Raw genomic sequence first — 16190 nt, 5'->3', positions numbered from 1 at the left:
TGGACACCGTATAGACGGCGGAGATTCAATGCTGTATTCCTGGTAGGCATGAATCCTGATTGGTCAGGCTGCACTAATTTGAGGAGACACAGGGAGAGACGTTGTGCTAGAATCTTAGCTAGGATTTTAACCTCCGGTTCAAGTAAGGAAATAGGGCGATAGGAGCTGCATTGCTCGGAGGGGTTTTACCTGCTTTATGAATTACCACTATATTTGCTAATCTTTGCGCTGCGGGCAAAGTACCCTGACTCACACTCTCCTCATACATTTGCACTAGGAATGGGGCAATAGTCACAAGATTTGACTTATACAATTCAATTGGAAGGCCACTCGGCCCATGGCTTTACCAGACTGCACTGAGCTGATTGCCTTAGACACCTCTTCCGCTGTCAAAGCTGCATCTAAATCCTCGTCATCTTGGGCATCTAAAACAGGTAGCGGCAAAGTAGCCAGCAGTTCTGTCGCTTCCGCCTGGGTAGACGACTGTGTGAAAGTATATACCCGCTCAAAATAACTGGCAAACTCCCCGGCAATCCTAACCCTGTCCTGTATTGCATCTCCCCTCGGTCCCAAGATCTGAGCCACCCATCTATTGGCCAACTCTCTTTTATCTAACCACGCTAATAACTTGCTAGCCTTATCACCTATATCATAAATACGTGTTGGGTGGCCCGGTACTGGGTCTTAGCCGCCTCTTCCGCAATATCCCTATATTACTTTTGTTTTATGGATAATTTATGTGCGGTAGCAGACGTATGAGAGGCCACTAACTCACCCTCCAATGTGGTCACCTCTTTTTCCAGATCGTCCAAATGTTTACGCTTCTCTTTTCTATGACCCGCAATCGCCGCCACTCCACTACCTCGGATTACCACCTTGTAGGCCTCCCATAACGTTACGTATGATGACACCGGACCATCATTTTCAGCGAAATAACTTTGGGTAGCTTTCATCAACTGTTCTCTGATCTCCAGCACTTTAAGATACCAAGGAATAAGAACCATTTTGATTCGGGTAGGGGGAGGAACACCTCCATAATACGCCACAATCTGGGAATGATCAGAAATACCTCTGGGAAGGAAAGAGGTCCCATCAAACACGGGGAGCTGAGAGGCCTTACAGAAAAGATAATCGATACGGGACAGGCTCCCATGTACCCCAGGATGAAATGTATATTGCGAGGAGGTAGGATTACAAGTCCTCCATACGTCTATCAAGCCCAGCGCGTCAAGAAATTCTGCCAATAATTTACCAGATGGCTCTCTCCTCCTGGATGGCAGACGGTCCAGTTCCCTGTTGAGAGCAGCGTTACAATCCCCCCCCACTAATACATCACCGTCCGGCAGGTCCAACATATGAGGTCCTAAGTCAGCAAGTGTGATGGAATGGAGCTTGGGGGGCACATAGAGAAGTTACATTATGGGGGCTCCCCACCTGTCCAGTGGATCTGAGGTAATTTTCTGTATTTGAAAAGGGAGGGACCTTCGTATCAAAATGCCCACCCCTCTGGATCCTCTTGCATAACCCGCATGAGCCACTAACTTATATCCCCATCTATTAAGAGCGCAGTAGGAGGTAACATGAATATGGGTTTCCTGGAGCAGAACCAGATCAGGGGTCTGCCGTTTCAAATATTGTAGAACAATTCCCCGTTTAATATGATCCCCCAGGCCGTTTACGTTCCAAGAGAGTAGCTCAAGCCTCTTGTCGGGGTTGAACCTTGCTCAGTACTCATTTAAACAACCAGTAAATGCCCTGATGTGTGTAGGATAACTGAGGGGTAGTGCTGATACCCCCCCTCCCATCCGCAGCAGCACAAGGAATAGTATATACTTGATTTGTGCACCCTGGAGACATCATTTGGAACGACCCAGTTTGCCATGAAGAAACCCTTGCATATAAAATTGTACTGAGCACACATACAAAGACTGCAACAACACCCATTAACAAACCTGGAACCCACCCCCACCCTGCCTCCTTGCAACGTGGACTCAAAACTGCCCACCTCCCAATTTTGCGGAGCGCCTGTAATCCCCCAAACAAGTCTAATCTATGGAGGGAAACGTTACACCTCCGGACTACCCCAAAGGTTTCATTACCAATCCCCCAAAAAACGAATATATAAGCTCTTAAACATAGCACAGCCGGAATCAGGAGCCAACCCGAACCGTACTTTAACTTTACGCTCCATCCGCCACCCTGCCCCCCAACTATAGTATGACGCAGTGCGCCAATCCCACCACCAACCAGTCTGTTAGTCCATGACGTCTCTCTTAATAAAAGGCATCATCACCCCCAATACCATATCTCGCCATACAAATGGACCCCCACCCCCCCCACATAGGATCAGTCAATACTCATCGTAACTGCAGCGGGGCCAGAGACCTTTCCTTATCTGTCAGGCCACGTGGGTCTGCTCTAAATGATCACGGGTACAACAGTCATTCACTCCCACTTCTGTCGGTTCTTTCTTGCTGACTGTCCAGTCTCTGCTCTTGACTCGGAGATGATCGCCGGCGAGCGTTGGAGGAACGCCACCTTCAAGCCAGTCCCAGGTCTCCTCAGGAGTTTGAAAAAAAACACAATTTCCCCTCCGCGATTACTCAGTTTGGCCGGAAAGAGCATTGCATATTTAAGGTTGTGGCCACGAAGTGCCCGCTTTACTTCGAGGAAGGATCTGCGTCTCTGTTGTACCTTATAGGTAAAATCTGGAAAAAAGGTAATTGTAGAATTCTCGAATTTAAGTGGCGGGACAGCCCTGGCTGCTTGAAGGATGATGTCCCTATCACAAAAATTGAATATTCTCGCGAGTATGGGCCGCGGAGGGGCGCCCGGCCTTGGGGTGCCCCCTGGCACTCGATGTGCTCGTTCCACTGAAAAATATTTGGAGAGGGGCCGGAGCTGTAGATGTTTCAGTATTAGCTCGTCGACTAACAAATCTGCGGCCTGCCCTACTGACTTTTCAGGAACCCCCAAAATACGAATGTTGTTTTTTCGTGCGCGTCCTTCATAATCTTCCAATTTTGCCTCAAAGTCTAAGGCTTGGGCCTGTAGTCACTTAACCGCTGATTCAAGGGACTTTGTTGAGGTTTGAAGTGTTTTGACTGAGTCTTCGGTTTCCTTGACTCTATCGCCCATTTTGTGAAGATCAGTGAGCATGAGGGTCACTTCCGTCGTTACCGTGTCAATCTTTTCCTCCAACGCTTTGCAAATCCCTTGAATAGCCTCCATGACGTTGACGAGAGACGGACCCTCTGTGGCAGCTGGCTATTTCATTTCACTCTCTGCTTGTTTCTCCTCCACGGCGTCAACTTTAGAGTGGACAAATTTGGATAGTTTCACCAAGCTGGACTGCCTGGCGCCTTTATTAGCAGCCATTGCTTTGGAACCAGCCCCAAATGCAGACTCCAAGTGAAGCGGGTAGTGGGACTCGAATACTGGGGGGCCTCTTGCCTGCAATAAAATGTAAGAGTTCAACTTGCCCTGCACTCTCAACAAAGCTCCAGTGAAACTGCTCTGTGCCGTGGATGAAGTGGGAAACAAACATACACCCAAAATGGCTGCTGCACAAAGCCCCTGTGCACTTAAAACAAACTGGTGTACAGACAGGTCAATACACGCCCAATCCAAGCCACAACATGGCTCCAGCAAAACTCAAGAGCCAGAATCCATGTAGCCTCCAAGCCGCCACCACATAAGCTCAAGTGCCCCCAAAATTGATGTATATTGAAGCACTCGATGCAGATGGGGGAGGGGCACCGTGCTGCAAAACAATGGCGGCCCCAACGCTGATCAGTTCTTTATAGCCCCAGTTTCACTTGTGGCACTGAAGTCAATGATGCGATGGGGGTGGGGGAGGGGGGGGGGAGAGGCTTATAACGATGCCCCCGACCCCCGTAGCGGCTTTTGGAAAACCGGACTCCAGCCCCTACGGCTCACCGCCAATTATGCACGTACCGGAGCCCAAGCGGCACAGTGCCGCGTCCACCAAGCAGCTCCGCCGGCAAACAGCAGACGGGGGACACCACCAGAACTCCGGTCCACCCTCCTCCGCCGCATGCCAGCTGCGCCAAAAGCAGAGCGCCGCCCCGCAGCAGCGGAGGTCTAGTGAAGTGGCTCCGGACGTCCCCATGGCCAGCACGTCCTCGCAGTAAGGAGTCGCAAGTCCAATTGTGTACGGCAGAGCTGGCGGATCGCAGCAATCTTTAGACCGGGTGACTCCTTGGCTCAGTGGGTCCCCAGGTCATGAAGTTCGATGAGCTGATCGGCTATTTTAATGGAGATGGGGGAAAGTTAAGTTCTAGAAGCCGCTTCACACCATTGCGGCCATCTTGGGTGTCGGCTAGCCACGCCCCCTGCCTGGGGGCAGTTTTGTCTTTTGCCATCTCCAGAGGTGGTGCCAGACTGGTCTCACCAGCCCCTAACTAGGAGCTGGACCCTGCCACTGTAACCCAAACCTACACCCAAAGCAGTGGCTGCAGTCAGGGCCCCAGCCCTCCACAGCGAATTAAAATTTCAAGGTGTGGTCTGTCTCCCACTGGCCCCTCGGACCACTCCAAGCCAACCTCTAGACATTAGGGAACTGGATACCAATCATGAAGAAAATGTAATGGCGACACCATCCTCTGCAGATCGCCAGAGGTCTCTGGATTCTATCTCTGCTATTTCCCTAGGGGCCTGACGGTCTCTCAAACCTGCATGCCCTCACGACCCCTATGCGGTTGGGGCAAGCGAATTATCCGGGGCCAACAGCCAGAGGTGAAAGGAGGGAAAAAGAGGGGGCGCCCAGGCCGCAGCAGAGCCTCGGGAAAACCTGCACTGGCAGCGCTGCAGGCAAGGCCCGGTCCCGACTGGTTGTTACTGGCCTAGCAATGCCAGCCAATGTCACTGGTGGCAGGAGAGGCAGTTGTCATCGGTCGGCCCTCGTACCTTGCCATCCTTGGGGAGGTCCTCGACCTTGTCACAGTGCACTAGTTTCACCCGGGGTTGGGTGCAGTACCAGTCACCTCGGAGGCCACGTAGTGCTGCCTGGGCGAAGGCATCACAGTCTGCAGGGTCGAATCAGCTTTGCCTGCAATGGTGGGTCTCCTGCTCTCTGAATCATGGCCCTGACAGCCGGCCAGCTATTCAAGGGGTGCCTCAGATAGTTTTAAGGCGCTGGATGAGAGCAAGCTAATCGACTGATTACCAGCACCCGCTGGGAGCACTCTCAATATGTGTAGGCCAAGTTACAGCTCTGGCCACACCTCCTAGAAAGTTATACTAAATTATAGTACACTGAACAAATCTATCCTGACACGGCCTAACAAGGATTTCACAGAGCAGACTTTATATCCACTGTGTATCACATGGGATAACAAATGTCAAAACCTTTGCCTGCTACAGTCATCTGTGCGATTTCATGTAACACAATAACCACCTCTAGGCTTTAATACAGAGTAATAACAAATGAGTATTAAGTAAAAGCTTTTCTACAAGCCATGATTTGCAACAGAAGAAGTCTTTTTAGTGAAAGCACACAAATTCTACACAATCAAAACCTGTACTCTGGAAAACCAATATGTTGGTGCAGCCTAAGCCCCTCTCTCAGTAGTACTATGAAAGTTATTTTTTGTTGATCACACAGGGTATCCAACAGATGTCCTGTCAAGCCAGACCTAAACATCCATGTAGATTAGTATAGCTCTGGGCATTCCAATCTGTGGTCAAACACAAAACTGCACTCTGAAGTCTAAGTTAAAGTTAGAGGGGAGGGTGCTGGGAATGAATCCAGTCCACATGACTGTTCTTCACCCATCTGTGCTGCTGCCAGAGAAAAACTAACACCGTAAACTATCTAGTTCAGCTGTTCTTAACCTTTTGACCTCTGTTGACCCCCCTACTAAATCACTACTGGAACCTAGGGACCCCGCCTAAACAATTTCCATGAATTAAACCTCAAAACAATACACAAAAAAACCAGAAACAAGTATACTGAAAACAATTGCACACAATATGGAATATTACATTTAATCCACAAACACAAAAATCGAAATTTCAATTTTAATGGGAAAGTTGGAGTTTTTCAAAATGTAGTTTTATTTCTAAAAGACAAAGCAATATGCTTGACTCTAGCATATCACTGTCTTTTTTTCTATAAATGCATGCTCTTTTTGTGTTGTTGCATGCCAATGTTGCTTCAATTAAGCTGTCAATCATCCATACTAGATTCCATTTGCTGTACTTGCGCTTGTTACACAAATTAAGATAAAGGACATCAATCTAATTTTTAGCTCCTAAAGTTCAAATTCCTTCACATTTGCAGAGCATTTTAAACCTTAAAAGTTTGCTTTTTATGTATTTGTATTTCATTAATCTTCTAATATTATTTAATTTTACAAACATAATCGCTAACAGATATAAAGAGTTGATAAGTAAGAAGATGGTCGATGCTGAACGACATGCAAAAACCATGTTGCCGCTATTGTATACGCCAGAGTCTTGTCACATTATCCCTAAATATATATGGTAAAGCTCTTTCTAGATAGGTATTAAAAAGCTGGACGTTATGTTTTCTTTGACTATTCTGGCATTATGTTTTCTGATTATGGCTCTCAGAATTCTCAGATCGTAAAAAGGGAATTAGCCCTAATCTGTTACCGTGCTGAGTTCTAAAATGTGACTGCCGCTTTGGGAGTTATTCATCTGTCTCAAATTTGTTACTGTTTATCATACTAAACTGGTTGCAAATGCATTCTACTGGCGAGAATTGTGGGACCATTAGATTACTCCCAAATAATCAGATAAAAGAACAGGTTCCTAAAGGGCTTTACATAATCTAGGCCCATAAATTCAGACCACCCATTAACTCTGGAATAGGTCTATATTGTGGCTGACCTACAGTTCCCTCTTATTTTGGGCTTTAGTTGAACCCTCCGGTATTCATCTGTAACATTTTTGGCTGTACCCTTAAACGAGAATCTGATTTGCCTTAGTTACATAATCTGTGGTTACCTACACACAGTTGTATGCTACGTTGGTGGTCTCCACAATTGGTTGCTAGTAGAGTTCTTTAAAGTTCGAAAACTGCCTACTGAAAATAGAACAGCCTTGCTACTGCTTGAGGTAGTTCCCCAAAATGATCAGTGCTTGTCTGAGGAGATCTTTCCCTAGGTTTAGACTAGGGATCCTTCCGCTTGTAACTAGGTGCAGGTTGGATTAATAATGATCCCCCTCTTGGAATCCGTTTGCAAGTATGATAACTTCTCTATTGAAACAGTTCTGCAATTTTTCAATTTTTTACAGTTAAATGCAGAACTGTTTCCACAATGGTTAAGGCAAATCGAAAACATGCCTTGAAGGTTATAGAAGCCATAGCATTCCTGCGCAGCACACACAAAAAACTGTATATTTGCTATTGCAAAATTCTAATGCAAGTCTGTAAATATCAAGGCATGAATAGCGCCCTCTTTAGAACATATCTGTTAGTGTTGATGTGGAATGTTTAAAAGAAAAACATCAAAAAGATGAGACCATCAAATGATGGACAGCGATATGACAATAATGACAGGAGAGTACAAGATCCATGGGAGAAAAGGACAAGCACAGGAAACAAAAACCCACACATGCATTTCTTCATCTTACCTGCTTTGGCCTTCACCCAGCTCAGTGCTTTGGCCTCTAGCAGCTCCCACTCTTCCTGTTGGTCTGCGCTGGTGCTGTGGAGCCAAATCACAGCCAGTACTGTTGCCCACAGTGCAGGGTCTACGTTCTAGGGTAAAACAACGCACACGTGAGAAAATGCTGGTAGAAGCGAGAAAAGGGCTTGCTGAATGCAAATGACATATCACATCTAAAACTACATCAATTTCTACCACACATTGTCTTCAGCTTTGGCCTCGATTAACACTCTAATCTTCAGCAATGTGCACCTAAGTAGTAGTAGTTAAATACTTTATTGCATTTATCATTTGATTACAATAAATAGAGAATAGGCAAGCATAAAAATAGAATAAAAAAAATCACATATTTTCCATGCGTGGTATCCTATAAAAGAAAACATATAGATTGTGATACCTGTTTTTGCATCTATATACATATCCAATAATAAAACCATCTAGTCGTGCACCTAAGTAACCGCCTTCTGGTAGCAAGGAACACTTCTGCTTCTGAACCATTGATAATTTCATAGTTTTTGAAGACCATACCTTTTTTTCTTCCAGATTCTCGCCCTAAATACTCAGGCAGACTGTTTAATGGTACCCAAGCAGTCTCATGGGCTTTGTTATCGGTCTTCAAAAAACTTACCATAAAACTGAAGACTTGCCCCAACATGCTCTCATAGGTTCTAAGTGCATCAGCCATTACAATATATACAGTGGCCATGCATCATTATGCGATGACCATCTCTAAACTGGCTGGAACAAACCCTGATGTGTTTGGTATCAAACAGGTTGGAATCACATCCACACAACGTAAACGGTGTGGGAGGTATGATTCAATGCACTGTAAAGCTCCTCCGGGAGGCCCTCAGTGTTCCGGGTACCAGTCTTCTAGACCCGGACAGCACAACATGGCTGCTGCCGACCAGAGACACGATTCTACCCTGCTGCTACTGAGCTAAGCTCGAGCAGGGGAAGGAAGGAGAAAAGGTATCCTGTTACAGGGAGGTGTGACCACCTCCCAGACAGGGCTTAGTGTACTGGGGCAGGGTGGGGGCGCTTGCCAGCACCACTATGTCTGCTTGAGGGGCACATTTGGTGCCCTGCTTGCATAAACCAGCTCAGGGAGCTGTTGGCTCCTGCTCTGGCGTGAAACTGGACAAAGAATATGGAAGTATCCTCCCCACTGTCCAAACCCCTCCCCTGGGAGGAAACCCTGAATTGTCCCAACCCTTTCCTTAGGGTACTTAAGGGCTTACATGTGGGTGGGTCCCTAGATTCGTCGTGGGACAAGATTCATACCAAGACACCACTTCATCTTCGACTGTCTGGGCACTCTGGACTTCGCTCTGGGTATCAAGACTGCAACTGCAAAGACTCCTGCTGCTCCTGGTCTCATTGCCCTGCTCGTCTGCAGCAACATCTGTGCCTGTGCTCCATACAGGAACCTTCCAAGACCTGTGAGCATCTAAGACACCTGAAGGAATCTCCCTTGGAGTGAAGGAGTCACTTCCCAGCATCTGCAGGCACCGCAATGAAGCTGACCGGTCTGCTAATCCTGGGCTCCCACGGACTCCGAAAGGCTCAGCAACACAGGTTGTGGTTCTTCACATCCCTCGAAGCCTGCCCTGTCCTCTCACCGAGTTTGAGGCCAGTATCCCTTGTCGGAGCCGTAGGAACCGAACACCTGATGGAGCAGGGTTTTGAGAAAATAAAACCTGCTCGGATTAACTCCTCAGTAACATTTACAAACAGTTTGCTGTGAAAATAACATGCAAAAACAGGGGGAAATGCTTTTGCGCATGCATGCACTAATGCGTGGACTAATGCATGAAAGACTAAGCCGCATTTGTGTTCTGCTTTTGGAATAAAATAAAATAATGCCACTTTTGCACATTAATGCTCTTGCTATAAATGTAACATGAGATAGTGCAATGGTGGGTGGTAGACAGTGAGAAATATATTTCATGAAATTAATAATGTTTGTGTTTCATTCATTGTAGTGAAGTAAGCATGGGCCTACATCTATCCATGTCAGTTGGGGATTAAAGAAATATAAATACGAATACATAAGCTGAAAAATCGAGCTCGGATAGGGAATGGAGAAGGCAAAGGCTGATAACCTTCAAGGATTATTGTGTGTCTGCCAAGTAACGGAAGGATGGCCGTGGGATCAAGTACAAATGTACAAACTTCTTCCGCGGAAAACTACAGAGGCGAACAATGGAAGTGTAGAGACTTGCAACATATTTCTTGTTGGAGGAATGTATATTCATGAGACGTGGCTAACGCAATGCAAAATGTGTAAAACAAAGAACGCAGTGAAAATTATGAACATGACTATGGTGGTGTGATAGAACACCCCCTAAATTAGCCAATGAGAGTCTGAGTTTCTGAAAATGCTTCAACAAATGTGGGTTGGACATGTAAGTTTTAAGGTATAATTGAGGTGTCCTGGGGGTGTTGGGAGGCGAGTGCGATGCGATGCTGTGGCGGTAGCTTAAGTGGGTTGGCGTTTCTCAGAACTAGAAGGACATCGTCGCTGTCCGTCAGTTTGCTGATACAGGCCTACCTGTCTCCTGACCTGAATGCTGTATCCTGATCTATTCTTTGTTCCCTTAATCTTTACTCAGGGGACCCCCGCTATCCCTTTGGCCAGAAGGGTAGTTTTCTTTAGGTTAGTATAGCTAAATGATCCGAACTTTGCATAATCATTTGCAAATGTATTTTGTCTCTGAAACTTTTGTCTCTTCGCCTATCCACTCCTTCATTTGTATTTTGTTAATTCGATATGAGTTTTACACTGTTTTGCATTAATAATGTTTTCTCTCTGTGATTGATTCTTTGTTTGCCTTGTAAACCTGTACATGAGCATTGTTTTATTTTTTTTAAATGATATTTATTGGGTTTTGATACAGAACTATCCTGGTGCACGGTGTAACATTATAACATAACATATATCGCTTATACTGATCAGTAGATTTCAGAAACACAAAATACATACATATCATCTGCGAATAAATATCTCCCTATGGTGGATTACCCGTGTAGTGAACCGATTCTAGATACATAGTCCCTCCCATCTGCACTAGTGTGTTGTAGTGGGAACAGAGGGTCTAGGGCCACATGAAGCACAAGGTTCAACAGCTAAAGATAGATAACAAAAAAAAACAAATTATTTAACCGGGGAGGGTCATTGCTATCTAGCGGGGTGTCACCATTACCAGTCGTGTCAGTTTCTTTAGTGGACAGATATGTCATGTAGAGCCCCCAGAAGTTATTTGGTCGGTTCCGGGGAGGAAGCAGTTCACTGAAGTTTTCAGTTTGCGTACTGCAGTACAGCATGTCATGCGACCATTGTGCCATAGTAGGTGTAGGGCCTCTAGACCAGCTAATCGCAAACCTGCGCTTTGCCATGAGGAGTCCCATATCTACCAGTCTCCGTATAGCCTTGGGCGTCTGCTTGGAATATCCCAAAAGGGCCAGTGCGGGGTCCGGCGTTAATGTCGAGTCAGTTATTTTCCCCAATTCGCTGAAGACCGATTCCCAAAATGTGTGCACCCCCGGGCAAGACCAGGCTAGATGTAAGAAGTCTGCAGTCTGTACATTGCACCTTTCACAAGCCGGGCTGTCCCTCAGCCCATACCTATGTAACCTCTCTGGGGTATAGTACACTCTGTTTAAATACTTGAAATGGATCAGCCTATGTCTGCCGTTTACAGAAATACGTCGAGTGCTAGCACAACAGTAGGTCCACATAGGATCGTCTATAGCTTGTTGTAAATCCCGCTGCCAGGCCAGCCTGGCTTTGGTATGATGGTTTGCCCAATGGGACATTGACAGCTTGTATATATTAGAGACAATCTTGCCGGGGGGGACTTAGCTTTGATTCAACTCGCGTAGCACACCTCTGTCTCTGCATGGGGGCAGCCAATGAGTCCATTCAATTGGCATGGCCGGGGAGTACAGGTGAGCTCCTGCTTGTAATTGAAGTAAGTGATGCCAAGAGTGTCGGTCGCATTAATGGAATCTAGTATCCCTGTTCTACGATCTATGGCTTCGAATATCATGGCCGGCAGTGGGAGCGGATCAGCAAAAATAGTTTCCATGCGGAGATGCGGGACGTCTGGTACATGATGAGCATTTACCTTCACATTATTTTGTGATAAACACTGTTAACCTTCTACTGAGTTTGTGATTATTTAAGCAGTTGCAGATAGATAGATAGTACTAATTATTGCGATCAACTTCTCAACTTTAGGTCCATTGACCAGAGGAAAGGAGTTGATGTACATTTTCAGCTATGTATTTAGTGTGTTAGATACGGGTCTGTATTATGAACAACTGATTTTACCAAACTTGAAAAAAGCGCAACAGGGATTTGTTGAGTTGGGTGTATGATTATGGGCCTATGTTTGTGTTATTATTGATTTATCGATCCCTTATTGGCGCTGGATCACCCCTGTGCACCGCGCCGACTTGCCGCTGCAAAGGCTTGTTGGTTCTCTTTCTCAGAGATCTTCAGGCTCCAAGTAGCCTCCATCTCAGGCATCTCCTGTGACCAAAATCTTCATCCTCACCACATCCTTGCACCGTGGGCCTGCATCTTTGGTGAGCTGCTTGAGGTCCTCTTGCAACTCCAGTGCCTCCGGCCTGTGGGATCATTTGAGGGTGTTTGATTTCAGCGTCGCTCTGCTGATTGATCAGACCTGCTCCAACTCCCCTGCTTCTGGCAAATCACCTGGACCTTGCTGGTCCCAAAACTGCACCTTTTTCGCTTTCCACATTGTCTGCAGTTGTCAAGGCTTGTTGATGCTCCTGACAGACCACTGAACTCTCGACATCCGACGTGGGACAGCTCATGAGCAGCTCCTGGTCTTCCACAGCATCGCCTGGTCCGCACAGCTGCAGCTCCAAGGTCACTGTCAACTCTCCTGCAACACACGACATCGGTGGGCATTTGAGTTTCGTGCCCCCTGGTCACTCCCAAGTGGCATAGACTCTGTTCCCTCTGCTTGCAGGTACTCTCATCCTGAATCCATCTTCGGATTCCACTTCTTCACCAGCTGCATCTTTCTGAAGTCCTCCACTGAATTTGACAGTGGTTTCCGACGCTACTTCACACCTATGCACCCGGCTTCCCTGGTGTAGGTATCCTGGTTTCTAGGGTATCCACAGGTGAGGTGGCTCCCCAACCTTCTGTCTTTAACTGGATTTCTTAGAGGTCCACTGGGAAGAGTCCTTTTTCTTTAAAACTGCAACCGCGACTTACTCATTGACTTGATTGGAGCCTGCGGTCGTGTTCCCACTCTGCCTACGGTCTCCGTGAGGCTCCTGGTTACTTACCTCGGGTGGTTCTGTGGGGCCCCAGCATTTCTACGACCTTTGGGAACAGTCTTCACTTGAGTCGTGGTTCGCATCCCTCTATTTTAGTATATGGTTTGGTTCCCCCCGGTGACCACGGTGTAATAAGTGCTTCTTACCCGTTTTCTTTGAAAAGTATTGTGTGCCTTTCATACATCTCCAGGTAGGAGATATTTGTATGTGTTAGTGAGTGCCTTATAATAAATACATATTTTTATAAATACACTGTGTGGTTCTTTTTCACTTAATCTAAACAAATTAGATTACGTTCAGGTAAAACAAGCTGCTTGACATTCCTTCTGGACTAAGTCTGAAGGCTGCTCTCCACAGCTATCACCTAGAGAGCTTTCTAAGGTTGTCTAAGACCACTAAAATCACCATAAGGGCTGTCTAAATTAGTGCAGTGTGCTACACTTACATAATTACGCACAATATACTAAGCCAGCTTCTCCCATTTATCACATCCAGATATGGAATGCATAGGTCAAAGCTGCATCACTCATAATGCCCAACACTCCAAACAGGAATGTCTCTGCTACGTGCGGAGTAAAATGTGAATGATACTTTAAGGAAGCAATGGTTGAAAAGGGCTGACCAAAGTTTGCTCTAATTATTATCATGTACTTTTTTATGTGTTATATTTGGTAGAGGAGGTTAGTCCTGGTGAATTGCTACACCTGTTTGTGTGCCTGACTTAAAAAGAAAAAAGGGATGGCGGAAGAACTGTTTAAAATAGATGAAATGCTGACAAACTCATAGAAAATAGATTAAATATTGTCTCTCAGTAGATTGCCTGTGGAGATTGATGCAGAGGAGTGTAACTTATTCTGAATGCACAATTTAGAACAAAGCCTCCGCATCTGAAAAATTTGATCAAACAGCTCTTTTTAGGCAGTTTACAAATTACAATCCAGTGTCCTAATTTGGTCCTCAGTACGAGTTCCCCAGATTTAGGTTTGTGGATAACACAGAGCCAAATTTGGGATTAAAAGTTATTTCTTCTGGACTGGGAAATAACACATGGATCTTGGAATACTGGGCCCAATATTCAGCATGTGTCCCCCTCCTCCGCGGGAAATAATGGACACGAATCCACACACATTTGCCACTTGCTCAGAGCAGGTGTTAAATGTCTGCAGATACTCTTTCTAGGTCCGTAGAGGAGAAGGAACAACATGAGGGCAAAGTAGGTTAAGTTGCGCTTGGATTGAGCATTTGCTGCTCTCCCCATGCCGTAGTAAGCGTAAGCGGGTGGTGGCCAGGGCAGCAGCTGTCACGACACCACACAGTGCTCCTGGTACGGTATTTGTTTGTAGCAGTATCCCATCTGAGGAATGAGGATACTGCCCTGGACCACTCAAAATAAGGGCTTTTGAACTGAATGTAAGAAGGTGTTGGTGTAAAAACATAGTTTGACATCAAGCCCACTTGGCACTTTTGCACCTTATGACAACACAGAAGAAGCTGTGGAATGTGTTGGTCATGAGGAATATTGATTAGCACCAACGCTGGGAATGTATGCATAACTCACTGAACTTAAAGCAAAAATTGACATCAAGGCCAAATCGGACATGTTATTACATTTTGAAATGGTCTCAGCTTTTATTTGGTTTGAATGGAAGCTTTGCACTGGAGATTACGATGTTATGTAGAATAAACTGGCAGTTTTTAGAAACACAATGCAACAAATATGTATATTTAATTGTGGATAACGTTTTGCAGTTTACTATGTACGATTTTAAGCAGCCATTGTTATAATTGTTGGAAAGTCAATTTTATTAAATTGCAACTGAAACGAACAGATAAGTAAAATTATTCATAATTGGATCTAATTGGCTTCTACTAGAGAAAATATGCAATAAATAACCCATCTGTACGAACCTTACCTTCTCTTGGATACCATCTTTTCACAAGATTTTGGGAAAGTGGATATTAAACAAGTTTTATTAACAATACGCTCACAAGGCTTTCCAGTTTGTGGGGACCACCCTTAATGCCACTGCAATTGTAATCTTAAGAAAGCTTGTGTCCTGAGGCCGCGGTTCAAAAATGCCTACCTCCCATATCTCTGTGTAATGTGTGCAACAGCTGCATGTACATGGTTGTCAGACACCACCTGTAATGTGGATTCTAGTGCGAGCCCAAGCATATTCAAAAGATTATGTGTAGCATATTCAACTGTACAACAAACTGTACAACAAACATGTATTGTTTTATATTAAACACAATCTCTTCTCTTTATTCCTAACCATACTGTCATCACCATGGTGCTTAATTTGTTAATGAATAAGTGCCTTTGTTTCTCCTTATTTCCTTCTTCTGTGTTTTTCTTCCTCTTGCTTTGAATCAAAGCCTGCAAAGGGTAATTAATGCCAGCCCCAAAACTGAGTGTTAGTGGGCCCCACCTGAAACCACCGCCTCAAATTAAGGACTGAATCACCAATGGAGTAAACCCAACTGACCCACTTAAGTGCTTACGCATATAAAATCATTCTATAACACTTCAATCATAAAACCCTACTTCTTACATCTGTTCTTATAAATACTACTGAAGATATTTCCAGCTCCTCTCATTTCTACAGTTCATTTATATAGAGCAAACTACATGTCAGACACATATGTCCAGTCATCACCACTATCGGGAGTTCCTCCATTTAAGCTTACCTTGCCAGGGTTCTTTGCAGCCATGTCCTCCTGAGTTGTCCCAAGAGCTGAGGCCAATGCAGCATCAAGTTGCCAGGACCCATCTGCCTTCTGAAGAGAGATGAGTCTCAGGAGGGGATCTTCCTTGGGGGGAGGAATTATTTCAGGCTCTGGAGTAGGAATCACCTCAGGGGCTGCATCAAAGACAGATAAGGAATGTGAGATACTAAGGAAGAAATAAGGAGAGATGCTGTTTATCTGTGGTTAATGCCCCTCTGCATTATTCGGAAAACATTCAATGAAGTTTAAATGAGCAACTTCTCTTATTCTTCGGGTTTACAATCTCTTGGCGCAGATCAATTTATTAACATCACTAACAGAACCATTAGGTATGTACTCTTCTTTGAACTGGATTGTAGAATATAGCTATTACACACTTCGTCCAATCTCCTCAAAAAGCAATTAACCATTAATTACTAAATTACATGATAATGATGTTCACAAGTAAGAAGACCTCAACCTCTATATCCTGCAAATAGGCTC

At 45.2% G+C, this 16190-nt stretch overlaps 1 protein-coding gene across 2 annotated transcripts in view; it reads right to left on the bottom strand.

Moving 5' to 3' along the window:
* The window catches only part of LOC146805265 (von Willebrand factor A domain-containing protein 5A-like), a 671080-nt gene that overhangs the window by 29541 nt on the left and 625349 nt on the right, over positions 1 to 16190 (bottom strand). For both annotated transcript variants that reach the window (XM_085622439.1, XM_085622440.1), the window contains exons 17-18: positions 15669 to 15841; positions 7624 to 7750 (exon numbers count right to left, since the gene is read on the bottom strand). In XM_085622439.1, coding sequence (XP_085478565.1) covers positions 7624 to 7750; positions 15669 to 15841 — 300 coding nt within the window. The remainder of the gene's footprint in view (positions 1 to 7623; positions 7751 to 15668; positions 15842 to 16190) is intronic.

This window comes from Triturus cristatus, chromosome 8 (genome assembly GCF_964204655.1).
Source record: "Triturus cristatus chromosome 8, aTriCri1.1, whole genome shotgun sequence".
In the NCBI taxonomy this organism is placed as follows: domain Eukaryota; kingdom Metazoa; phylum Chordata; class Amphibia; order Caudata; family Salamandridae; genus Triturus; species Triturus cristatus.
Note: the sequence above shows the minus strand (reverse complement) of the source record. Positions and strands in the feature narration are given on the sequence as shown.